Source organism: Strix uralensis, chromosome 1 (assembly GCF_047716275.1).
Source record: "Strix uralensis isolate ZFMK-TIS-50842 chromosome 1, bStrUra1, whole genome shotgun sequence".
NCBI classification, from domain to species: Eukaryota; Metazoa; Chordata; class Aves; order Strigiformes; family Strigidae; genus Strix; species Strix uralensis.
The window spans coordinates 70,408,020-70,435,804 of NC_133972.1; the positions used below are offsets into that span (position 1 = coordinate 70,408,020).

Below are 27,785 nucleotides of genomic sequence, written 5' to 3' on the forward strand. Positions count from 1 at the left end.
TGTCCACATTTTGAAGGGATCAATTTTCTACCCCCCAAACCCCAGAATCTTCAAGTATAGTCTCCCTCATTGTCAATTTCTCAAACTGAAGAAAAACTTTTTTCCTTCTATCAATCCCTTAATTTTATTCCAGAAATCAAACTGAAATGATCTTCCATCCCATTAGTGAGCCTTTTAGATGAAGGTACTCCACACACTTGCTAGCAACCCTGGCCTACATATAGTAGTTCTGAAGGTAGCAAATTGCTACAGTTACATTAATACATAACTCCATTATAGAGAGTAAAAAGCATCTGACTAAATAGCATAAATGTAAATGTATCTTGGTGAGGTTTTTTTAAGCATTACTTCTGGCATCACCTACTTCAACATGGAAGAACATGGTAATTAGACTTTACTGACACAGTTTTTCTACGTCAAAGAGAATGAACGGTCTTGATGCTTCCATCAGACCATAACCTGTTTTTAAATTACCCATTTCATAAGCTTTGTTATCAAGAGTATATTTTACTTCACTCAGCATTCTCATTTGAAGAGAAGCAGACATGTCTCTAATCCCATAACTGATTTCAGGGGTTTAAAATTTAGACTGACAGGTGACTTTAGTTTCAGGCCATTTGCTCTGTTGCGAAAAGTTACACAACGTAAAGCAGAGCCAGATTTTTTTAATGGTACCTTTTATGAACATCAAAACTTGAGATCTATTTCAAATTCCTTTCCAAAACAATAGAATAGTTTCTTAACATATGCCCACTGATGATGACAGAATCTTATTTACTTCTTTATTACCTTCATAGCAAATTGTAATTAATTATATACTCCACATTTATTTAATCACTTTCAGTTGGCTATCCTTCCAGACTTGATGTATGCAACATTAATTATTTGCCTATGGCAAGATTTTATGAACTCTAATATGCACCACATGTTCAACTTGCTTAAAATTAATTGCAGACATTGTATTTAGCATTAATGTACATCTTTATTGGCTTTAATTTCACATCTGTGTTGCTTTATATACAACTTTCTTTATCAGTGTAACTGCACACTGCTTCTGATGTGTAATAGCAGCCTCCAAACCTTGCTTTTGTATTTGTGTTTTACCTTTTGATATAATTCCAGTTGTCTTGTTTAAAAAAAAAAAAAAAGTGACTTGAAAATAAATTAGTCTTTCTTATTCATTATTTGAAAAGTCAGCTGAAAATGCTGCCTGATACCTAACGGGAAAAAAAATACACAAAGTAGCTAAGGTTTGTCTGAACAGAAAGGTCTGCGTGTTTAAGAACAAAATCTCTTTGAAAGAGGCTTTGTTGTGACAATCCATCCTTAGCCTGAAGAAACAGACAACAGCCTCACTTACTAGCTAGCAGGTTGTTAGGGACAGTCCCACAACTGGTCCCACAATTCCTACCAGTTCGCATACAGACATGCTTGAGGTAGCTGTAAAGCCCTACCTAGTTCCAACAGAGAGATGAAAGAGAACAAGCCTCAGCACAGGAAAGCTATTCAACGTGCACTAAAAATCTGGCACTGGCTTATCATGCAGGTATCTAGTTGTTGATATACAGATTAGACAAATTAATGCTAATTAGGGTAAGTCTACATATGTTGTAAGTACCTTTCCAATTGTAAGGTGTAGCTATCCTAAGAATTACAGCAAAGCAATTTTTTTTAAATATTCATAGCTAAAATACAACGGGTTTAGAAATTACCGAGGAAAATGCTACTGGCTTCCAGTAATGAGATAAAAATAGAAGCAGAAGGTATACAGGTGAAAACAACCTCTCGTCTGATAAAGTACCGTGTTGAGAGGGGTAGCTCGGTATAACGGTTCTTGAAGATCTTAAAAGGTTGGGAAGTCAATTCATCTGGTGCACAGAATTTATGTACATCTCAAAACAGATATAATAATATTAAATGCAAATATAGGACAGTATGTTTTCAGTCCCAAAAGTAATCTGTTGAAACCTATTGAGATATGCCACACTGACAATATGGTTCTCTGGATTTAACAAAAATGTGGCAACATTCTACTTTCTGAGAGGATCCTGATCAAGTCAGATCTCTTTCAGTAAAATATATGTTTGAACCAGTAATTCAGACCATGACTACATCAGAATCTTCACCTATTGCTGAGGGAGACTTCAACATAAAATACGGAGTAATGTTCAAACCTTTTAACATTTCAGCAATTTTTAGGATAAGGAAGCAGGATCAAACACTACTCAGAATAAAATATAATGAACTAACCATTCGTTCTAATACAAAAAACGTAGCTGAATGAGCCAGTTTTATTATATTCTAAGCAACAAGGAATACAGCATATAGGATAAAGTATTCCTTTTCCCTTAGCAGTTGACAGAAGCAGCAAAAAACAAGATCCATTTGCAGAAGGGTTTCTTCCTTATCACCAGACTTAAAAAAGTCTGCTGTCAGTGTATTTGTAGCAAACTGCTTTACACTGAAGCATTTAATTATTTCAAGCCCCAACATTCCACTTCTCATTGTTAAACACTGGGTAGGAATCAATTTCAGATGGGTTCTGTTCTAAAAAAAAGATATGCATGGTTTAACTGGAAAACAGTAGTCTGCAGATTCAACATTCAAACTCCCAAGGAACAAAAGTCTTTGCTTTCCGGAGCAATTTGATTAAAATTTATACTGTCCTTACTGAAAGACAAATTTTAAAAGCTTATTTTGCTTCTTTAAAGGAAAGGAAATACTTTCAGTGGTCTCAGTCATTTCTTCCGGAGCTGAAGTGGTGACTTGGAGTGACAGTGCAGAGCCTTTAAATTCCCAGACATCCTAGCATCTTCTCTCTGCCAGTTTGCTTGTGGGATAAATTATTCCTGATAATTACTTCACATGTAAGTGGCATTCAGGGGAAGCAGACTGCACAGCAGTTCACCATCATCCAAAATCAAACGAAATTAAACCATTTAGCATAAGCGGGAAAAAATGCATCTAATCGGTTCAGGACCCTTGTATTTTCAGCGAAATGAAACCAGCCCACATAATTTAGCCATCTGGCTAATTTTGCTTTTGGATCTGCTGCCACCTCGTGGGTTCATGACGAATTTTAAGTCCCGACATAGCAGCCAGATAAAAAGTTAACAAAAGTTCACCTTGGGTTTTGGGGGAAAAGCCCAGCTATTTAACTGACATGTAAGTCCATTTACATATAAGTGTCTTTTCTGTCCTGGTGTGAAAAGTTTTTTTTTATAATCTGGTTACATTTGCCACTTTTCAGTTTCTTGAATTCACAATTACAGCAACAATTTTAATTTTTTAGACTTCAAATTGAAATACAACTAAATGTACCGTTACTTCTTTTGTCTTTGCTCCATAAAGAACTATTGCAATTTAATTATTCTATACAGGTGTATAGGCAGATAAATAAGATACAAAACTTTTTTGTCTCATTGGAGTGGTCTCCTGTAATACCTTGGGTTTTTTCCCAGACCATTTATGAATTCGATACTGGAATTAAAGAGCACTGGGTTCCTACAGATTCTCCAGGCTGTAGAAGACCATTAATAGCTTGGTAATTTGTCAGACTGTCTTTGGAGGAGTTCATTAGGATGACAGATTGGAAAAAAGATATAAGCAGTTTGTGAGACACCAAATTTTGTGAGTTCTTAGAAAATTTCCTGGTTTATTATTGCCAGAAAATCCAATAACGGGATGCCAAGATGCTCACGCAAGAAGTCTGAAGCTGTCAGAAGCTGGTCCATTCACCTTGGAATGGTCAGACTTTGAGGCAAAATAGGTCAGTAGCTATGAAATGAGCTGTAACTTAAGTTTGCTTTGACTTCATTGAATAGCTTACATTTAATTTCTCTCGAATTCTAAAACAAACAAAAAAAAAGGGGATAATTTGGTCTCTACAGGGAAAAGAAACTGAAGAAACTGCACTGGTGGCACTATGGTACAGAGGTTTCTTCAGTTACAGACTCTTTTTCTGATTGCCTGCACTGTGGACTGACTCTCCACAGGCTAGATTGCCTTCCTGCTGCCCGGAACGGGAACATCTCGCCACTGACCCAAGCTGCAGCGTAGATGCAGAAAACCAGCCGACACCACCACACAACCTGAACGAAAGGTTAAAGAGGAGCAGAAGTAGTAGCAGCCCGGCAGAGCATTCCAGGTTCCCTGCCCAAGCTGAAGGCCGTCACAGGCCACACCGCAAGCCAACAGGGGAGCTGCCCGGGCAGCGAGGAGGCACGCTGTCACGGGGAGGGCTGAGACGCCTTCCCGTCACCTTCAGCCTGGACACGAGGAGCCATCCCCAGCTGCACAGCGGCCTTCAAACCGTGTTAAAACCTGCCTGAGCGCTTCTGGTACCCTGACCTTGGAGCAAGCGGCCAAGAGCTCATGACGAATGAAGCCGTTGCAGCCATGATGGCCTCCTCATCTCTGCATCTGGGGGGTGTCCTGCCCGCCTCAGGGGTCATTCCCACTCGGCAACCTACGCTTTGTGCTGTCCAGTTCACTCCTCCCACACGGTCACTGCACAAAGCCTTTTCAAGCAGAAAAGTGTTGTAAGTGGGCTTTACAGTCAACACTCTAAAAATAATGGGTAGAAAGCTATTAATATCGCCAACATTATGTAATCGCGTGGAGGTCTCTGCCTCCTTCACAAAAATTGTCTCCTAAATACTGTTTCTCCTCAGCCTCTTGTAAGCCATTCCCGCCCGAGCCCTCTCCCCGGGCATGCCCGTGACTGCTCCGGGGGTTGGGGGGCAGGAAGGCTGCGGGCTCCCGGCGCGCCCAGCGAAGACGCCGCAGACCCGGTGGCCCCGCGGGGCCGGGCCAAAGCGGAGCTGGCGTGGCGGCGGCGGCGGCGGCGACAGGCCCCGCCCCTCCCCGAGCGGGGGGCGGGGCGCGGGCGGCGGCGCGGGACGCGGCTCCCCGCGGCGGCGGCTCTCGCCCGCTGGAATGTCCGCGGCGGCCAGGCGGGGGGCGGGGCCTGGCTGGGAGCCGCAGCCAATGGGGGCGGCGGCAGGCAGAGCGGGGCTGGGGGGGCGGCACCGGCGGCGGGGCCCGTCCGACGGGCGGGCGGGGGTCGCGGGGCGGAGCCGCGCGGCGGGTTCGCGGCCGGTTCGCGGCCGGGCCATGGCGGTAACGGCCGCTCGGTGGCCCTGGGCCCTGCTCTGCCTGGTGGCGGCTGCGCTGCACCTCCCGGGGGCGGCCGGTGAGTTGCGAGCCGCGGAGGGCGGGAGCGGGGGGAGGCGGCTCCGCGGGTCCCTCTCCGACAACATGGCGCAGGGGCGAGGCCGCCCGCGGGGTGCCGCAGCCTTGGGGCGGTGGCGTCGCCCGCGGGGATGGCGCCGTGTGTCTCTCCTGCCTCGGCGCCGCTGCGGGCGGGCGGCCTGGAGCCGGGGGAGAGGGGGGACGGCGCCCCGGCGCCCGGTGCCCCCCGCTGCCCCCCGCACCTGCCCCGCGGGCGCCGGAGGCCGGTGGGCGCGGGGCGGCAGCAGGTGGGGGCCGGGGGCGGCTCCCCGGGTGCCCGCGGGGCGCCGCCGGGAAGGGGCAGCGTCGCCTTCCTGCTGTCGGTCCCTCTTCCCGCTGCTGCTGCCTCGGTGTCCGGCCTTCCCGCCCCCCACCCCGCTTCCCCGCGGAGAGCACCCGCCTGAGTGCGAGGAGCGGCAACCGGCCAGAGGGGGCTGAGGTAGCGAGGAGTGGGGTGCAGGGGTACGGCCACCTTTCCCACACCCTGCCTGGCAGTGCCGTGGCGATACACCTCTTCCTTCACCCCACCGGGTTACGTGACTCGGGGCCGGGATGTGTCTTCGGCTGTGATGCTGGCAGTAGGTAAAGTCCCGAGATCGGGGTTTGAAAGGGAGAAGATCTGGTGTCTTGTTCCAGGTGGGTAACACCTGACTTCTGGATTGCCGGATGACGTGTCAGAACAGCCCTTATATTCCGGGGCTTGTATTCCTTCTGGTTTTGCTGATATTTTCAATAAGAAGAATGTTATTGAACAAGATACTGAATTTTTTAAGCAGTGAAGGCAAGACATTTAATAGAGAGGGTAGTGGTAAAATAGTTTCCTGCACTAAAGTTGTGATAGCAGGTAGCTTCTTGACAGGACCAAAAAAGAGTAATGAAAAAAGAAGGCAGCACAAGTACAGACATTGGGAAATAGCCTTTAATAAATAGATCACGTTGGTAATACTGTCATGGGAGTAGAAAATACAAAATAGGTTGTACTTCAAAGCTGAAGACTGCAATCGCTGAGGCATTTATGGGCATTTCGTTGTTGTTCTATAGTTCTGATTTCTAGGGGGGGACAGTTTTAGGAAGAAGGCAGTAAAAAGTAGTGGAATGAAATATGACATACTCTAGCCGAACTTTCCCTTGATAAACCTACTCACATCGCTGAGATAGGAGATCTTACCAAAGAAGGAAGTGTGGATATTTCATAGCTGGACATGAATAAAATTTTGAAATGAAACCTGGAAATTTTTTAGTAAAACTAGAGAAAGTGGGAATGAGAAAGTAAGGGGGACTGACTGAAGGATGTCGTAAGGCATTTCAGAAGAGGTTAACTGGAAAGAGAACTGAGGAATTGTGTTTGGAATGGATATTGTTAATAACTTCCATTTGTGACTTAAGCACTAAAGATCACTCTGAGCCAGCTTAATTTGCTTCTAATTCAAAATACCATCAATTGATTAGGATTGTGTATAAGAGGAATTAAACGACCATAAAGTTCAGTGTATTGTTACTTCATTATTACACTCTCTGGTATAATTGGTAAGACATGAACTCAGCAGCAGAAGTGATTGAGAAGGAGAACTATCGGTGTGTGTTAATTCATTACAGGAGGGCTGAGGGCCACTGAAAACTAGTGGATAAAAGACCACAGAGTATTAAATAATCTATGTGAGGAGTGTTTAATAAAGTGTTGCCTAAGATATTCATGAATTCATATTGTAGCGACATACGCAGTTAAACATTGTCACCTAAGCCAATGTAAATTCTCTTTATGGTGAAACAAAACAACAAAAAAGTGATTGAGTAGCCAGTATTTTTGTTTGTAAGTAAAGCCTATGTTTAAGTGCATTTGGTTGAATTTTTTTTACTTATGACAATTAATTTGCTGGGTATCTTTTCATTGTGAAACTGAACATTTTCTCCAGCGCTGTGTTAATGTGCTTGCAGTCTGATTGCATAGGCACTGAAATTTAGAAACATTTCCGAAAATAAGGGCAACTCTTGCCTTAAAAAAACCCGTTCTTAGAAGTTAATGGTTTTTTTATCATTTTATATATTTCTCATACCATGGCTTTATAACAGGATTAAGAAAGTGCAAAGCAGAGCTTTTAAGTGAAATAGTAACTGAAGTTTGAACATGGTGGAGCATACTAATGATGAAGTTGATTCTTGGCACAGACGACTGGCTTTCTGAACATAGCGCAGGATAACCTGCAAGATCTCATGTGTAGCCATCAAATCGGAAAGATTTTTAAGCCATCTGTGTCATATCTCAATCCTTTTCTGTGATACTAGAAAATTGGCAAAAGTCAATTTTACAGTTTATTTCATCGTGTTGTAAGCAGGATTTTGGTGCTGTCCTCATTTATTACAGGAAATTTGCTGCATTGTTTCTAATTATTAATGAAAACATTCACGAGTTACAAGTCCTACTTTGGTTTTTCTTCTTTCCTTTTCAGGAATGATAATAATGCATTAAAATGTAGCTCTGTGCTGTAGTAGCCATTTAAAATTGTGACTGTTTGAGACGCCCAAAAACCACTGAAAAGGTTGTCTTTTTCCCTCCAGTTCCTTGACATTTTCAAGCTGAAATTTTCTTTTCTTTTTTAATGTCCCTTCAGTATTGGAGAATTCTGGTTTTGATGGTGGTGAATTATTTTGGTTTTTAAATTGGATATCTTCTTGTAACAGCTTTCAGATGAAAACGTTAGTAAGTTGTGAAATTATCAAGGAATTCACACCCAAGATCCTTCTTATTGGTTCGGTCAAAATCTATTTAGTAACTAGGTATTGTGAAATGCAGCTTTATATATGTGGTATCATTGTACAGTATTGCTTTTATGTTGTATCAGTATGATATATGGTCCACATATGGTTGAGCAGAAATCTGTAATCATTAAATGATCCTCTGTATGAAGATGTACGTGGAAGTAAAAGCTTTGAAGAAAACCTCTGTCTGTTTTCTAATACACTGTTCCAAACACTGGCCAGTGAGGATGAAAATGACTATCAAGGAGTTGTGCAATTAATTTTACATTGGCCAAGCTTAACTCTGAATGAAGGAGATGTTTGAATGGTAGGGGGAACAAAGCACAGCAAAGTATAATGTTAAAAATGCTGCTTTAAACCTTGGTGTTTTGCGACTTCTCAGTGTTTCGGTTCTCATTTCTTTTTCTGTTGATGAGTTCATATCAGTGTTTGCTCTATGACTTCCATCTAGTCAGGCAAAACCACTCTTAATCATCCATCACTAGTGAAACAATTTACAGTTTTATTCCAAGTTTTTAAGAAGCCAGAGTTCAATGAGCAGCAGTGTTCACGGCTGTGTGAAAAGGGACTCCTGCTCTGATTTCCTTTTCTACCTGTTCCTGCACTTTCCAGATTCTGTGAGATTATTCCATTTACAAAAGCATATAGTCTGTATGGAGTTTTTTGGTGGGTTTTTTTGTTCACATATTATTTTTTTTAATTATTATTATTTCTGCTGGGTTAATAAATTAAATTGCCTCATGCAGGAATTTGGCAGGTGCCAAGCTAGTGCAAGTTAAGCAGCAGAAATGCAGCTAGAAGCAGAAGGAAGGACAGTGAGATCTCCTTTTGGTGGCAGTGAGTGTTCAGGGGTAATTCTGTGAGACTCGATGAACGGATCCGTGTCAGCTTCAGAACAAAACTTTTTCATGTCTTTTTTTGCCTTTGGGAAGGAAAGTTTCTCAGTCATCTGTGGACCAGACAAATCATCCTGATAGGCCATCAAGTAGGTGTTTCTGTTCAGAAGTGATAGTTAAGTTCTTCAGCTCTCTTAAATATCTTTTTCCCTCCCCCTGCTTTTCCATAGGCTTGTCTTGTTGTTACCATGCAAAGGACAACTTAATGTGCCGGGATGTCTGTGAACAGGTAAGCTTGTTTTAAATTTGGTTTATCACTCAGAGTTACAATCATGCCTTTAGACAATGATGTGGCAAGATTAGGGTTATAAGCAAGTGATTTTCTGTGTGAATGCCATGTATGAATCATGAGATGTAATATTATTGTTGTTTAAATGAGAACGTAAAGGTTTAAAACTGTAGTCCTCTTCCCTTTTGTAGTGGAAAGCAGGTTCTGTTGAGGTCAAGAAGAAATAAAGATACAAATCTGAGGTCAGGATTTGGTCAAGTGATAAGCATGTTAGGAAATGGAAGGGGTGAAGGTATTTTACCCAATTTCTGGATCTTGTGTGTTTCCAAGTTTGGAGAAATTTAAAATTAAGAAGATGATGTTGGTACTGTTCTTTCCTCCTGCCAGTTCTTGTTTCTTAGCTAAGCATCGGAGATACTCATGATGATATATGGCTTTGTGAATCCAGCAAAAATCTGCTTACTTACTCTGTTCGTAAGGTAATAACAAAGAGCTGTTTCTGCTAAATTCAAGCTTGGAAAATACTTTTCCACAACTTATGTTTAGATTTGTACCTTTGGATAGTATATTGTACAGCTTTTTGTGCCTGTATTTATATAAATTTATATAATAAAAATGTTACATCAGTAAAGCATGCATACACATATACACAGTTTTTATATTAAAACTGTATCCTTACATCATACCTGCCCTCCTTTTGTTGTCTTCATTACCTGCTTTGGGGCTATTCAAGCACTAAACCTGGTTATGATTAAGTTTGTATTTATCTGTGATTGTACTAACAAAACTTTTTAGTTTAAATTGCACTTCTCGCTCCCTGATGTATTTATAGAACACAATCAAATCCCCTTTTAGCTTTTCTGTTGTTAGGCCAAACAAGGAAAAGTCTTGCAGTCTCTTCGCATAAGATACTCTCTCAATTCCTATAATTATTCTTGCAGCCCTTCCAGCTTAAGTTTATCTCTTTGAATACATGTAAGCAAAACTGTACATGGTATTATAAACAAAAGTATAGCACTTAGTCTTAACAATTGTGTTAAAACATGTGTAAGTAAGAGAAAGATATCCATTCCTCTATATAAACAAATTTAATTGGCAGGTTTAGTAGCTGCGTTGAGAGGGCATTTGGAATAATCTGTCCAATTCTTTCTTCTGTTCCATTTGTTTGAAGTTCCCCATTTATCATGTGAATTCCTGTTAGCTCTTCGTGAAAGGCCTTGAGCTTTTTACTGTCAAATTTCATCCCATTTCTGTTATACCAGTTCTAATTATTGTGTAGAGTTTCCTGTGTTTTTTGTGAGATATTCTGATCTTCTCTCCTCTGGATGATCTCTCTCTACCCAGATAATCAGCATATTCAGAGTCTTTGTGGTGAGAAATCTAGAACAAGTCTAAAGTAGGACTGGTGCCCCTCAAATTGTTCTATAAGGAGCTGTCTTAGTTACCTCAGGCTGGTAGCATCGTTTTCTGAATGATCCTTTGATATAGGCCAACAGACTGGCTGAAGGGGATGTCTACTATTTTTCTACTGACTTTCACGTTCTGTAACATTTTGTGCAGCACGATTCAAATGCTTTGACTCTGTTGATTCCATTTTGGAATGTATTATTTGATACTTAGTGCCTTGTTTGTAGGATGAAGCCTTACATACATGGGGGGTGACTGTAAGGGGACAGAGTTGACTGAATGATTTGCCTTCTTCCATCTTTCCAAACACCTTTTCTAAAATATTTGCCATGTACTTGTGCTCTTGTTTGTACCATCCTGACATGATACTTCAATAATAATTAAAAAAAAAAATTTTCCTCTTAGACTTGGTAGTTTGAGCCATAAAACATTGAAGTTGCTTGCCAAAGATGACAGGGAAAGAGAGAGCAGGCTTGGGCCCCATATTGCTATTTAACTAATGCTTAGGGAATGCTGGTGACCAGGGTGCACAGACAGGAATTTGGGCATTAACACAGTGAGTTCTTGTGGAGAGGGCCTGCAGGAGTTGCAGATGACTTGTGTGCAGCTGTTAACGTCCAGCAGGATAGTCTCTGGGTGGGCCAGCCACTCATGACATGTTCAAGGCCTTGACCCAGAGGGAGCTCTTGAGGAAGAATGTGTCCATCCAAGTCTTGGGCTGCAGGGAAAGGATGGTGTCTCTCCTTGAGTCAGTGGCACTTAAACTGTGGGGAGTCATGCTCTGGTCAGCTTTCTGAACTGTCAGATCTAAAGAGGCTGAGGATAGTAGCGTTGTCTCAGTGTAAATGGGAGCTAGACAAGCTCTTTGTGGGGAACCTGCAAGGGCAATAGCCTGACTATGCATTGCATGGAAAGAAGGGTGGCCAGAGGCTATGCTTAGTGGAGACTGAAAGTTTATGACTCCTGGCAGCAGGAAGAAGTTGCTTGGCCTGTCTTGGAATGTGTACTTACAGAACAGATTTGGGGCCTTAGAACAGCTGAGGAGAAACAAGCTCCATCAGGGACCCATCTTGGCCTAATCAACCATGCCACCAGGAGAAGGACTCCCTTCTGCAGGGGATGGAGGCACTCATCTGCAGTCTAAGGTGCTTTGGTTTTTAGGGGCTCAGATCTAGGATGTTGCAGAAATTGCAAGGTTTTTTTGACCCTTGGACTGTTACCCATTGGCTGCTCATCTACATGGAGACTGGTGATATTATTGAGGGAGGCCTTGCATGGGTAAAATGTGACTATGGCCCAGGGTAAAGGGCACAGGAGACCCGGTGGTGTTCTCCTTGATCCTGCCAGTTAAGGAAAAAGGCTTGATTAAGGAATTCTGCTAACTAGTAATTCAGATTCTTTAAGTGACCCCATTGAAAAAGAAAACTTGGATTACAGATTTGTTTGACAACTAACATGATTCAAACATCTAATTATTTTGCATTCTTATTAAGTATTATTCCAAGCTTAGTTTCAGTATCATCTCCTTTTTGTGATTATTTGGTTCAGTCTGTCAAATACTGTAGCAAGGAATAAGCGGGCCTGTCTTTCTTTAATTGTCATTTTTTTCCCAAGTTTATTTCTGGGAAGTTTCATAATGATAAGGTTCCTGGCAGCATTCATCTTTCTATCACTCCAGAGATCTCTATCCAGATCCTCCTCCAAGCATAAGAACAGTCCATCCCAGTCCTCAGGAAAACACATTGCTGTTTCAAGAGGCTAGCTTGACTAGAGAGAGAAGTCACGAACAAGCTTCAGTGTAGAAAGGCAGTATAGAGAAGGTAGAAGCAGCGATAGGTTATAAAAGAGGAATTCAGAAAGTTTGCCCAGCCATGTAAGGTTATATTGGGAAAGACAAAGCTCAACTGGAGTTGAGACTCGCAGAGAATATCAGGGGCAACAAGACATACTGTGGCAGTAGTTAAAGGCTGAAGAAGGAAAAATGTGTGGCTGTTGCTGAATGCAACATGTACTTTAGTGTCAACAAACACAGATAAGGCAGAGGTACTGAATGCCTTCTTTCCCGAGTCTTTGTTTATAAGGTCTCCCAGGCCCCTGTACATAGAGTCAAGGTTCCAGGTGAAGTACTACCAGTAATAGGTGATGGTTGAGTCAAGAATTATGTGAGAAAATTTGACCCATACAAGTCCATGGGACTAAATAGACTGCATCAGCAGGTGCTGAGAGAGCTGGCTGGTGTTACTGCAAGGTTACTCTCTATCATCTTTGAAAGGTTGTGGAACTTGAGGGAGGTGCCCAATGACTGGAGAAGGACAAACATTGTACCCATCTTAAAAAAAAAAAAAAAAAAGGCAAACAAAAAAAAAAAACACTAAAGGATGGTTCCTAATCCAGCAAACTACAGACTAGTAATCTTCTCTTAAATCTCTGGGAAAAATCATGGACAGAATCTTCTCAGAACACATTTCTGATTATGGAAGGAGTAAATAATGCCTGGCAAACCTGATTGCCTTTGATAATAAAATTAGATTTCTGAACAAGGGGAAAGGAGTGGATGTCATTTGTGTTGACTTTAGCAAGAGTTTCAACACTGCCTCCCTCAATATTTTTGTATCCATTCTAAGATAATACAGTTTTGATGGATGGACAATTAGAAGAATAAAAAAAATTGGTTGGATAATCAGGCTCAGAGATTAATGGGTCCTACTCTGCCTGCAGGCTAGTAAGAAGTGGAATACCAAAGGGGTCTGTCCTAGGACCTGTCCTGTTTAACATCTTTATTAATGACCTGGAAGAGACGACAGATTCCATCTTGTTGAGTTTTCAGGCAATGAAAGGAAGGCTGGAAGGAAGAGCTGATAATCTTAATGGCGGTGCTGTCATCCAGAGGGACCTGGACAGATGGAAGGAATTGTCCACAGGAACTTTCTGAAATTCAACAAGAAAAAATGCAATGTCCTGCACCTGGGAAGAAAGAATCACTTGCAACAGTATGAGTTGGAGGTTGATTTGCTAGGCAGTACATTTGCTGAAAAAGGACCCAGGGGTACTGATATAGAGACAGCAAGCTGAACAGGAGCCTGCAGTGTGCCCCTGTAATAAAAAAGGCATCAACCGGAACATAGCCGGTAGGTCTAGAGAAATGATTCTCCACATTTAGTCAGCACTTGTTGACCCCATCTAGAATACTGTGTCCAGTTTTGTCCCCCCCTGTTAGAAGCAAGACATCAGTTAACTGGAACAAGTTAGCAGAGAGTCACCAAGGTGACTGGGGGGCTGGCGCACATGACCCCTCTAGAGAGGCTGAGGGAACTGCCTTTAGCCTGGGGAAGGAGGAGCACCTCGGAGAAGCCTTCTGATACCTGTAGTAAGATTGATCAGAAGACAGAGCCAGGCTCTTCACAGTGGTATGTAGCAGGAGGACTAGAGAAACTAGAGAGTTCCAGCTGGTTATAAGGAGGAAGTTTTCCACCATGAAAACAGAGAGGCTGTGCATTTTCCATCCTCAGAGGTTTTCACATCCTAACTGGATAACACCCTGAGCAACATGGTCTGGTCTCACAGTTGACCCTGCTTTGAGCAAAAGGTTGAAATAAATGATCTTCTGAATTGTTTTATTATTCTATGGCCCCAGAAGACCCCAAATACTACTACAGTTCTTTCTTGCTCTCATTTCTGAAACCAGTACTATTGTTCTCTTGTTTTTCTTTCCATGGGTTTATCGTGTTGCAAATTTAGAATAGAACTGTAGTGTGTTTCTCCTTCTGAAAGATCTGAAATGCATCCATGTTTCAGTTCCTGTAATTTCCAGTTTCATATCCCACATTAATAGGTATGTTTCCATCCCTTTTGTTGTCCAGTTTCTTGTTTTAATTTTTGAGTGTTTTACTTAATTGGACTGCTAAAGGAACAAGTTCCAAAAAGATGATTAATGTGGACCAGAAAACAATTTAAAATGTGCTGAGCTCAACTTATGTTAACACTGCCATGAAACTTTAAAAAACAAAAACAAAACAAGAAAAACACCAAAAAGATTGATGAGGTAAAGGCATCTTGTAATAAACTTCAAAAATTCTGCTACGGTTATAAGGAAATGAGATGAACAACACTACAAAATGGTCTGAAAGACACCTGGGGAAAAAAGATAAATTTACATGATTCAGAATTGTGCATGAAAGTCAGTAAGTTAAGGTAAGATTTCTTCCCAAGTATAGCTGTACAAAATAATTTAAGTTGAAAGAGTCATTTTGTCTAACCTCATGCTCAGAGAGGTGCTAACTTCAAAATTAAATCAGTTTGATCAGGATCTTGATAGTCAGGTTTTTAATATCCTCAGTCATGGGCTTTCCACAGCCTCTCTGGGGAATCCGTTCCAGCACTCAACTATTCTTATGGTGAAGATTTTTTTTTTTCCTTTGCATCTAGTCAGAATTTCTCTTGCTGCAACTTATTACTGTTGTAGCTTATCCTTCCACTGTGCAACTCTGAGAACAGTCTGACTTGCCTTTTCTATAATACATCTTCAGGTACTGGAAGACAGGAATTTAGATCCCTCTGCTCCCTCTTAACAGGTTGAACAGATCTTTTTACCTTGGTATGTTGTAAAGTCCAGCATCTTTTGTGGCCTTCTACTGGACTCTCTGCAGTTTATCAATAACGCTTCTTGCACAGAGGTGACACAGAACTGGGTTTGGTATTACAGATGTGGCCTCATCAGTGCCCAATAGAAGCGAATGGTCATCTTCCTTTAACGTGCTGGCGGTGCTGCTGCTAATGAAGTGCAGTGTGCTGTTAGCTTTCAGTGCTGCACCCATGCACTGATGACCCATGTTCAACTTGTCATCCACCAGGACCCACACTGTTTTCTGCAAAGCTGGCTTCTAGCCAGTGAGTACCCAGCCTGTACTGTTGCATGGTGTTATGCCCAGATCATTCTTCTTGCCTTTCTAATGGATATGATGTTTGTCTTTCTTCAGTCACCAGGAACCTCATCCAATCACTATGGTCTTTCAAAAACTGGTAGCAAAGCTGTCTTGCAGTGACAGTGGCTAGCTTCTCAACATCCTCAGTTGCATCACATCCAGTCTCATGAACTTCTGGATGTTCAGTTTGCTTAGCTGGTACCTAACTTGATCTTGCTCTGCTGTGGGTAGTATTGATTTCCCTGTTAGTTTTGATAGTCTCTTTTAACTAGTCTAGGTTTTGTTCATCTTTGTTCTACAAAAATTACTTGTTTCAGGGTTTTTTGGAAGGAGTTTAGTTGCCTGAGGTCATGTAACATGTAGCAGAAGGCTAATTATATAAGCAGAGTTGTAAAATATTTTGATATGCAGGGCAGAAATCCTCTGTTTTTTCACACTGCGTATTCAATAGAAACTTTTTGAAGTTTAGAACACTTGAAGTGTTTTAAGAGGAAATTCTCATTCACTTTAAATATAAAAATTCCTTCATCAAGAGTGCAACATATTTGAAAGACTATAGATATATAAAATAAAATCTTAACTTTGCATTGTTTATATATTAGCTGTTAGCCAAAATTGTTGAAGGGTAGGTAGTAGTGAAACAAAACCCAATGAAATCAATTGAAAAAAGTATTCAATGTGTAGTTACATTCTATGTTTTAAGGTGTGTTTTATTTCTAACAGATTTTGTCTTCTAAGAGTGATTCCCGTTTGAAGCACTTATTGCAGCGAGCACCTGAGTATTGTCCAGAATCAATGGTAAGGCTTGCTAGTTTTTAACTAAAGAAAACAAAACTTCTTATATTAACAAAGTTTTGCTTGCAAAAACCAGGTTTTAAAATTACTTGTACTTTATTTACTCTCTGAGTTAGTTTTGAGTTGGTAGAACTTGTGTGTATGTCTTCAAGACTTTTCTTGTAATGAGAACTAGAAAAATTCTTATCATGAAATTTGATTCTTAAAGTAGAATTATTTCTTTTTTAAAGCTATCATATATTATGCCATTTTGCTAGGTATCCTGGTTGTATAACCTATGAAATGCAATGAAAATCTGACCTATGTTGTAAAAAATTGTGCTGGGTGCTTGTCACTTGGGAGTTGAGGACAGCAACATAAATGAGATCATGTGTTCCAGCTTGTGTATGGGACAAAGCTGTGGGGTCTTGATTGGGCTGAGGCCAGGAGACCCTCATAGCTGCTCTGAATGGTTTTTGCCTGTATCTGACAAACTGAAGTAATGCTTTTATTGGATAGTAAGATTATGGTTTTCTAAAAGTTCTCTAGTGTACCACTAAAAGAATGAAGAACATAATCTGCTTCCTGTTTTAGAGATTATCTAATTGGGGAAGAGATAAACACTATCATTCAGGAGCATCTGAAAGGGGGGAAATGATTGATACCATGATTTTTTTAACTCCCAATTACCATCTTTGTAAATGGCAAATTTAGTGTCCAGTGTGTATCTTAAATTAATATTGCTGAACTGGTAATATTTATAAATTTTTGTAAAAGACATCTAGATATAAAATAGTTAACAGTTCAACTTAATACTGTATTTGCTGTTTTCAGATACCACTTGTCTTTGTTGGAGAGGTGTTCTAGTGTCATTCCACAGATGAGCGGATAGGTTATGAATTTAAGCAGATGGTCTGTTTTCTGGAGCATTGGTTACAGTGTGTTGTCTATATTCTTTCAGATAATATGATAGAAAGGGTATTGCCTGGTATTAAGTCGTACAGTAACTGCCAATACAAAAGGCAACTGTATCTTAGAATTATAGAATCATTTGGGTTGGAAAAGACCCTTGAGATCATTGAGTCCAACTGTTAACCTTCTCATGAAATAAAGGAAGTCAACTGAATCAATGGGGTGGAACTAGTAGAAGTAGCAGCTCTTTACTCTGTTCTTCTGAGCTGACTTTGACTCTTACCTAAGTGGGAAACTCCCACAGATGCAGGGGAGGACAGTTTTAGGTCATTAGATACAGATCCATTGCAACTTCAGAAAGTCATTAATTCCTGTCATGACAGAATCACTGCATGACAGTATGGGTTGCTGTTTCAGTGTGATTGAACTGAATTTTTTGTTTTAAAGAACATGTTCAACGCTCTCATTTAAAGGCCCCTGTGATGGGTTGACCCTGGCTGGACACCAGATGCCCACCAAGCTGATCTGTCACTCCCCTCCTCAACTGGAAAGGGGAGAGAAAATATGACGAAAGGCTCATGGGTCGAAATTAAGGACAGGGAGAGATCACTCGCCAATTACTGTCATGGGCAAAACAAACTCAACTCAGGGAAATTAATTTCAGTTATTGCCAATCAAAAGGTCAGAGTAGGATAATGAGAAATCTGAAAACACCTTCTGCCCACCCCTCCCTTCTTCCCGGGCAAAACTTCACTCCCAACTTCTCTACCTCCTCCCCCTGAGTGGCGCAGGGAGACAGGGAAAGGAGGGGTTGTGGTCAGTTCATCACCTGTTGTGTCTGCCACTTCTTCCTCCTCATGCTCTTCCACTGCTCCAATGTGTATCCTTCCCATGGGCTGCAGTTCTTCAAGAACTGCTCCAGTATGGGTCCTTTCTATGGGGTACAGTCCTTCAGGAACAAACTGCTCCTACGGGGCCACAAGTCCTGCCAGCAAACCTGCTCCAGCGTGGGCTCCTCTCCATGGTGTCACAGATCCTGCCAGAAGTCTGTTCCAATGTGGGCTCTCCACAGGCTGCATCTTCCTTCAGGACACATCCACCTGCTCTGGTGTGGAGTTCTCCATGGGCTGCAGGTGGATATCTGCTCCAGTGCCTGGAGCAACTTCTCCCCCTTCTTCACTGACCTTGGTGTCTGCAGTGTTTTCTCTCTCACATATTTTCACTCCTCTCTCCCAGCCACTGTTGCGCAGCGGTTTTTACCCTTCCTTAAATATGTTATCATAGAGGCACTACTAACATCGCTGATGGGCTCGGCCTTGGCCAGTGACAGGTCCCTCTTGGACCTGGCTGGCATTGACTCTGTCCAACGTGGGGGCAACTTCTGGCATCTTCTCACAGAAGCCACCCTGGCAGCTGCCCCACTACAAAAACCTTGTCATGTAAACCCAATATACCCCTTAAGACTTGTCATGTGCCTTATTACTCTCTGCAGAATTTTCCTCTGATTTCATCTAATTAAGGTTTTCCTAGTCCTTACTTAAAAAATTCTGAATTCAATAACACTGTACTAAAATGCATGTAATCCTTCAAGGTTTTTCTGTACTCTTGTCATTTTAAATAATATACCATCATCATATTGTCTAAGTGTTGTAAGATGCCAGTTGTAGGATGTTAAACATCTAGCATACAGCGTATAGCAACTGACATAGCTTTCAATTCTTCAGGCTTCTTACACAGGGCACCCGCTATAACTATGATATGTACTTGTTACTGATAGTTGAACTAAAATTCTTACCTTAGATGGAATTATTCTTCTGCTGCCTAAACCTCCTTCTTCCAGGACATTTGTAACTCTTATCGGGTGGGTAACATAAGTACCTGTGGCAGACCAGTGTCTGACCTGAGATTTCTTTTATACTAGACCCAGTGTAAAGAATCCCCCATAGTCAGCTTGGCTGGTAGTCTTGGTAAGAACAGTAATGAGAGAGATAGGGACAGCAACTCTTTGGTAAGCTCTTCACCTTTTTTTTTTTTTTTTTTTTCCCCTGCCAAAAAAAAAAAAATTTACAGAATTCTTCTCCCTAATACTGTCAGCCACGTAGGTCATTTAGCAGGACCTGTGCTTAGGACCAGAAGTGCTTTGCAGCTGGGGCGAGCCCAACAGATCCCTATTGTAACTTTTCCTGTAAACTTCATGTACACGTATCTTTCTTCCAGGTATCTATCTTTCCCTGAAGGTACATTTCTCTGGTCTCTGGGGTACCTTAAAACCTTTTTATGTTATTTTGTGTGTGGTTATATGCGTTGTCTGGGGTTTTTTTTAAGCTGGTGGAAAGAAGTGCTAGGGCAACAAGCTTCTCCACAGGTTTTGGTCCTAGATGAATGTTTGTCTAAACAGTTGCTACTTAGTTCTCTAAACACTGGTGGACAAAGTTGACTAGCTAGCATATTCCAGGTAATCACAATATGTTTTGCACCTACAAAAACACTGCTATTGATTCCATACTCTGCAGATGGCAGCCTTCTCGTCAAAGCAAGTGGTACTCAACTTATATCATGTAGTGCTTCTTCAAAAGATGTTTTGGACATAAGAATTCTTCCAATAGGATATTTAAAACCGAGGGCAAAAATGCTGAAAATGCTGGTTTGTGTCTGCTAGAAACTCTCTTATTCTATAGACTTACTTTTGCTTAATTGCGTTTTCCTTTTCAGGGAGAAGTGTGGGGCTGTATAAATTCTTCTTTGCCAGGTAAGAAATACTAGTTTACTATTGAATTGTGTTGCTTTTTTACCATATGCATGTTTTGATATTGTGTCTACCACCTGCACCTATAGATTTCATGCTAATTTAACTTTCATTATGCTTCCATTATAAACTGTATTTGGTGTTTCATTTCCTTTAGTCTAAACTGGATTACCTGTGCATTTTTTAACACTTCTTTTCGCAGTTAGAAAATGTTTAATATGTTTGTATGATTAAACATGTGTGCTTTTGACACATCCAAGAAATAAAGTTTCTTTCCTTTAAAGGTTCTCCATTACTTTTAGTTTCAGTATAGTTTAGCCTGATCTATGAAATCATGGATTATTGCAATTTTGCTCTGGACACAGTGTAATTTGGAAAAAAAATTAGTGACGGGGGAAATAGTAAGAACTAGACAAACAATTTAAGAAGTGCAGAGTCTCAGATCAAGAACCAACCAGCTTGGTACAGGTGGATTTAGAAAGTTAAAGCATAATCACAAATTAAAAGGAGATATCAAAAACAGATTAAATTGGACTTAACTAGTACTATTTTATTACATGTCACTTCTAAAAGACTTTGAGTGAAATTAGCATGCTATGGTTGAAAAAGCAGTAGTGAGGAAAGAGGAGGCTGTAACAGTTTTATAGCATCTGCTCAGACCTCCCCCCACACCCTGACTTCAGAGGCAAACTGTTGATTCCAGTGCACGCAAAGAGACTTGCTCTCATGTTTTGCTAGTTTTACTTAACTAATAATATCTTTTAGAGTTGCAGTGCTTCTGTCTCATCTAAAATTTTTAGTTGGAGACAATACGTAATCTTCATTACAGCTGTCATAACACAACACATGCTAAATAATTTGGGACTCTGCCTCATAATTTACTACTTGATATATCGTTTGTGTATTTCAGTTATAGTTTGTGTTTTCTCCTCTTCCATCCCCACAGCAACTTGATTTTACTGATCTGTGTTAACATTTTGAAATTGTTTGATTTGCCAGTAACTTTATCACAATAGTTACCTTAAAATGTAACTATTCTCACAGCTGCCACTTGAGCTACCATTCTTTTTCACATTTGTTTCCACTTTCTTAAACACATCATGATGGTCTTCTATTAACTCTCTTTTATGGCTCATCCTCACAACACAACTCTGTAAGTCATGTTTTATTGTCCTTGCCAAGGCAGTGCTGTAAGCCTTAAATACTTAAGACTAGATGTCCGGGAATGTAAGTATTCTCTGAAAGAAGATTATTTTTCCATGTTTTCTGAAGGCAGGTATCATTAGTTTGTCAGTGTTTGTTTATTAAATCCAGTAGGTCTACAGAACATGTATTATTTTTTGGGACTTGTCTAAGAAATCAGTTTCTTTATGACCATGCACACATGATACTGTTCAAAAAACTGCTTAGAAAAGATGACCAAGGGACCCCCAGGTGGGGGGGGGGGGTGTGAGGATAGCAAACCCAGCAACCTGTAAGTCTAGATAACTATGTTCTGATTTTAAACTTTATCCTTTTCTGTAAGTAGACTGTAGAAGACTTCAAAGAGACAACATTCTGACTTGGGCTTTCTTGCATCCTTCTTGACACATGCAACTCTTCAACATGAGAAGCCTAGCTGTTTTTCACTTTCTTCTTTTCCAATCTTCCTTTTTGTTTTCCTCCCCAGTTTCCTCAGGATCACAGTGATCCAGCATTTCTCAGATATTTTCAGAATGTAGAATGTTTCTCTCATCACAAAATAAATGTATCAGAGATGACATTCTAATTTTTCATGTTTATGCAGCATTTTACCTCTGTTTCTGACTTCAATACTCTTGTGGAAACTGCAGTAAAATGTTTATAATAAGGAAGGAAAATGTGTTTATACTTCAGAGATCTGTATTGTACTTCTATCAGTTAATTTGGTGAATAATCAGAACTATCGACTCCAGTCAATTAATTGTGCACTGAAGGTGTATTTTCATCTAGAAATGCATGCATTTTTAATTACCTTGACTACAAAATTAATTTATAAGTTGGTATATTAAAATTGTAGTTCAATGTTTTTTTTGAAGATGTAACATCAATTTTTTTCTACACAAGCTTGTCTGCTACTTGTAAACATCCTGGGGAGAGGGCCGTTTGCTGAGAAAATACTAACTCTGGCTGAAATTTAACAGCATTCTTAATTTGGCATATATTTGTAGCTTGCTTCACTCTTTTATCACAATTTAGTTCCAGTAAAAATATGCCTGAAAACCACAGGCTCTGTATTGCACAAAATATAGATGCTTGATTATTCAGTGGTGTTTCACTGGTGACTATTCAGTGGTGACATTGCCCCTAAAGCTGTACAGCTGTATTCGTCATGTGTTTCCCCTGGATATAGCTGGTTATTGCAACAGAGATTTCTGGAAATCTTGTGTTCTTCTTGCACATGATACTTCTTTTGTTTTTTAGATTGCTTATACCTTACAACATCAATCCTACTGATAAATATTCTACCAAACATTACTGTTTTGATTGAAAGGAGTGTCTGTATAGCTCCACATATGAAAATTAAGCAGAAACAATTGCTACATTATTTTAGGCCTAAAGTAGAATGTACTGAGTAGTTGATTTGGCAATTAACTGTACATATGTAGTTAAACATATGTGCATGACTTCCATGTAGACATGGCATTTACTTTTGGAATTAGTTTGAAACAATGCATCAGATTCCAAATTTTTGAACATTGATTATAACTACTGATGTGTGCATAACAACCATCTCTAACACTTTCAAAAAGATGCTCAATTTCTGTAAAACTAATTCCTTACCCCAATTATGGAAGTGGAAGGTGAGCTGAATTTGCAGTTGTTTGTGGTCTTCACAGCTGCTTTGGACTAGTTTGAATTGGAAAGGTGAGCCAATACTCTGAACAGATGTAAAGAGGGTTTGGACAGTCTCCAAAAAGACCCATAAATCACTGGCCTGCAGTGCTTCCAGAAGGTCTGGACCATTCAGGTGGTACTCAGCCGCTTCAAACTGACAGAATGCAGGCTGTTCTTCACCTTTGCCTCTGCTTTCACCACCCACTATGTAATTCTACTACCTCGTGTCCAGCATTAAGGTTTTAATTTGCATTTTAATAAATGTCATTAATATTTTAATTTGCTGGGAAAATACGTTAATTTAGCTAAAGATTTTGCTCCTCCTTTATAAATTTACTATTAGTGTGTTTTCTTAATTTGCCTATCGGAGTGTCATGGCAGACTGATACTGGTAAGACTTTTTATGCCACCTGTGTTTGTAAAGCCAACAAAGCATATTTTAAAGGCAGTTTTATTCATTATAATACCTATTGGTGATTGTTTTCTGTTAATTGCAATGATTTTTAATGATTGCTTTTTTCCAGTATTTTCTTAGCATTTGAATTTAAGCTCACTGGTCTAACTCCTACCTCTTTCACTTCCCTTTCTTAAAGCTGGACATCCCACGTGACTTTTCTGAATAGGCATTTCTACTGGGCTTAAGAACATTTTTTTTTTTAATTAAGTGGTTGATTCTTTTCCTTCATACTTCTTATTTCTACATAAAGGATATAATTTGTGCGTGTCCTAAAATACTGCTTTATTTTTAAAATATTCATAACAAAAATGAGTAGTTCGTTTGAGCTAAATAATTCCACCCCTTGCCCTAAGAAAAAGAGTGTAACAAATTTGTCACAGCTGCTGAGCAGCTGCATAGGTTAAACCTTCCCTTTAATTATTTCTGTCTTTAAAGTTATATGAGAAATAGATACAGGAATGCATTCTTCTTTTATTTGATTTCTGATGTCTTGAAAACATCAGAAAATCTGTATGTGTGAATAGATTAAGAGGATGAAACAACTTATGGCAGCAATTTGCTTTCCTATATAACTTTATGGGAAGAAATGAGGATAATGGGAATAGTGAAATAAATGGAAAAAGAAAGGCAGGGAGATGGGAAACTTTTGAAGATAATTCTGGGCATGCAGCTGTGTTATTGGGAGGGATAAACTACAGAGGAAGTGGTGTGGTTTAACTCCAGCAGGCAGCTAAGCACCATGCAGCCGCTCGCTCACTCCCCTGCCTATGGGATAGGGGGTAGAATCAGAAGGGTAAAAGTGAGAAAACTTGTGGGTTGAGATAAAAACAGTTTATAATTAATGGAGGGGGGGCGGGGGCAGAAAAAGGAGGGGAAAAAAAAAAAAAAAACAAAACACAAGAAAAACAAATGATGCAAAAGGAACAATTGCTCTCCACCAACTGATCGATGCTCAGCCAGTCCCCAAGCAATGGCAGCTCCTGCCAACCTCCCCCTCAGTTTTATTGCTGAGCATGACCCCATATGGTCTGGAATATCCCTTGGGTCAGTTGGGGTCAGCTGTCCCAGCTGTGTCCCCTCCCAACTTCTTGTGCACCCCCAGTCTCCTCACTGGCAGGGCAGTGTGAAAAGCAGAAAAGGCCTTGACTCTGTCTAAGCAGTGCTGAGCAATAACTAAGACATCCTTGTGTTATCAACCCAGTTTTCATCACAAATCCAAAACATAGCCCCATACTAGCTACTGTGAAGAAATTTAACTCCATACTGACCAAAACCAGTACAGGAAGCTTGAAGAAAAAGTAAGAAACATATTCTGGGTTGACAAAGTTGGTAGCAACATATGCTATTGAAACCCAACAAGATGATGTGTCTATAGGAGATAACATTGTTAATTTTAATGAGGTTTTTTCCCTGTTGGTTTCTGTTTGCTTATAGTTCAGATCAGATAAATTATCAAACTCTCATACTTCAGTGAATATATAAAATGGTTTGCATAAAGCATCTTTAAACTCAGTGTATAGAAGATACTTCATAATTGCCAAGTTCAGCATTTATTAAGGCACAGACTTGCTTTTTTCTGGCTTAAAGTTGATTTGGAATGACTTCATAAATTGTGATAAAGATGTAATCTGTAAATAGGCTTTTTGAATGAGAACAGGATTATCAAATTTGAAAAGTAGCTGACTCATGGGCAGGGAAGGGAAAATGATAGCATAGTTTCTACTGTAATATGTACTGTCATCTTATTTTCAAAGGAGTTCTGAAGAAGTCTGACGGGTGGGTTGGTTTAGGTTGCTGTGAGCTAGCTATTGCTGTGGAATGTCGGCAAGCGTGTAAACAGGTAAGGCTTTCTAATGGTTTTTCTCTGGTTAATGTCAAATGATGCTGTGTTGAATTCATTTATGTATTACTGTTTATGAACTTCAGACTTAATGCATTTTTTTACATCACATAAACTCGTCTTAAAATTGTAAAATATGACTAGATACTTCCCAGGAAGTACTACTGCTGATAAATGCCAGCAACCAAATTCCAAAAACCAAAACAGTAAGTTTTAAAGTGAATTTTCAGTAAAAAAGTAAAAGCTCAAGTCTACTGAGATGAGAACCTAGTTAAAAAGAAGTAGTGGGGTTTTGGAGGGGATTTTTTTGGGTATGTATTTTCAACTGTGCTGTAGGACTAGGCTGCTTGCTACGACTTGATGAGCCTGAAGAAGAAATTTTAAGACCTTAGGGTTAGCGGTGCCTTTTTTTGTACATTCTGATTCCACATTTAATTGCTCAGTAATGAAGATACCGTTTAGATGAAATGTTACTGTGTTTATAACTTTGACACCACAGAAGTTCCAGTGTGAGAGCCGGCAAGCTAGATGCAGTGATGTCCTAGCACCACTGCACTTGGCAAGTGGAGCTAATACACTTAGGTTTGCTTTGTAAACAGTAGGTGTGTGATTATAGCTGATGAGTTCTAGTTTGTTACTTCGTAGTGATTTATTGACTGAATCCATAAAGAATCTGAAGCTCTCTTTGGTTATGCTAAATTTAATTTTTTTTTTTTTTGTCACAATCTCTACATGAAAGTTGTTATTTTAAAATAATGCTGAGTGGAAGGCAATATGTGGCTGTTTCGAAGCTCTCCTTTTTTGCAGTGTATTGTTTAGTGATGCAACATTGTGGTTACAGCTCCAAATAGATTTTTGTGCCTCTTCAAAGATGTTTTTGTTCATCAGATGGAAGAAAGTTGGTTTTGGTGTTGCTATATCACTATTTTTGCCAAGTAACAATTTTAAGCGTAATATATGAATATAACAATAACATTTTTATTAAAAATCTGTGAAGCAGTTTGTGATTATTTTTTTTTTCCAAATATATGCTTGTGACTTTAAAAACTTTTTCAAAGTCAAAGACCATATAATTATTTATCATAATCCTGGTAACTCAGCTCTGGAGCACAGATGTACTTAATATTCACTGTAATATCTTGCATGTTACCTGTGTAATTTTAACCTTGGACCAGCAGCCTACTGCAAATTGTTGTAATGCAAAAAAAAAAAGATGCTACCTTCACTCAAAAGCATATAGTGTAAACTATTTGACAAGAGATGAGCAGTGAGTACACAAACTGAGTAGTGAAGAGAAGAAATGAGGAGTGAGTAAACAAACTGGGTACTTTCAATCTTCTGAGAAAAAGATACATGTGTCTGTTCCCAAATTTGCATTTCTTAGCAAAGTTTTCGAGCTTATACTAACATTTGTTTTCCAGACCTGATAAAAACATTTCTGTTTATTGCAGTGTCCTATGAAATTCTGTTAATTTAATCTTATGATTGTTGTATCATTTCTCATTGTTCTCGGAATCAGATGCTGTATTGTTTGATTGCAGACTGCTGTCTCAGAATCTTGGCTATATTTTATACTTTAGCTGACTCTGGTTGCTACATTTCATATGATTGTCATTTAAACTAAAATACAGATACTTCCCAAATGTTAGGGATAATGGGAAATAGGTTTTGGAGGCATTGTGGAGACAGTGATATGATAGGTTCAAGGTCAGATTTTACCCTGGTATTTAAATTACTGGAGGGGGAGATAACTAATGTTAATAGTAATAATAGTTTTGAATATCTCTCATATGAAAAAGGAGCAAGAGGTACTCTACAGAAGAAGGTGGTCTGCAGTTTGAAGGGAGAATTTTTGCGGCACAGTTTGACAATAGGAACTGTAGGACTGTAGGTACAAGAGGGAGGAGAAGGGAAAGAGGCACATAAGTAGGACTGAGCATGCAAAATAGGGAGATTTTTATGCTCAAGTTCTTCCATTTCCTAAATGTTTCCTGTATTCTACTCTATCTGGTAAACCTTTCACAAAACCACAGCTGCTTTCTGTGCTTCCAGTATCAACTACCTTGGTGCAGAAATACGAGGTTTTGGTTTTTAATTAAATGTAGTATTGACAGTCATGATTTCTGCTTTTCTTAAAGATTTACATGGATTCTTTAGGTTCTTAAAAAGGAACTTTCTAATAGATTGTGAATCCATGGTTATCACAGTTAATATAAAGGTAAAATCATCTTTATTTTGCAACATGATTTTATTATTTTCTACTACAAATAGAGAAATTTATCTGTCTTTCAGGCTTCTGCAAAGAATGATGTTTTAAAGGTCTGCAGGAAGGAATATGAGGTATGTGTATATGTGTCTGGATATATCTTACTAAAAAGCAACTGGTTTATAAATTCTTTTAGAAGTGTCTTATAGAAGAGGGAAAGTCCAGCCATCTTATAGTCATATTTCTGGATATACTCATTTTCATACAAATGTAAATTACCTCTCTCTACAGTTTTTGTAAAAGTATGATTGTTTTCTGTAAAAAGGTCTTTTTTTAGACTTGCATATATCTTAATTTGGATGAAAAAGATGCAACTTGCAATCAAAATGGAGACATGGATTCCAAAAAAGTTTGTTTCATAGGAGTTCTGATGAAAGTTGGTATTCATTATGAGCATTCATTCCATCAGAAACATTTTGGCTTCTATAGTGGGAGAGTCAGTTTAAAAGTGACCTAAAGAAACTCAAGAAAAATAACCTTTTAAGTATCCT

The 27,785-nt window shown here is 39.8% G+C and overlaps 1 protein-coding gene across 2 annotated transcripts in view; it reads left to right on the top strand.

The window, feature by feature from the left end:
* Positions 1-5,067: 5,067 nt before the first annotated feature.
* Positions 5,068-27,785, top strand: part of RECK (reversion inducing cysteine rich protein with kazal motifs) — a 62,179-nt gene continuing 39,461 nt past the window's right edge. For both annotated transcript variants that reach the window (XM_074870249.1, XM_074870254.1), the window contains exons 1-6: positions 5,068-5,194; positions 9,056-9,114; positions 16,167-16,241; positions 19,842-19,878; positions 24,943-25,028; positions 27,321-27,368. In XM_074870249.1, the coding sequence (XP_074726350.1) occupies positions 5,116-5,194; positions 9,056-9,114; positions 16,167-16,241; positions 19,842-19,878; positions 24,943-25,028; positions 27,321-27,368 (384 nt within the window). In that variant the 5' untranslated portion in view covers positions 5,068-5,115. The remainder of the gene's footprint in view (positions 5,195-9,055; positions 9,115-16,166; positions 16,242-19,841; positions 19,879-24,942; positions 25,029-27,320; positions 27,369-27,785) is intronic.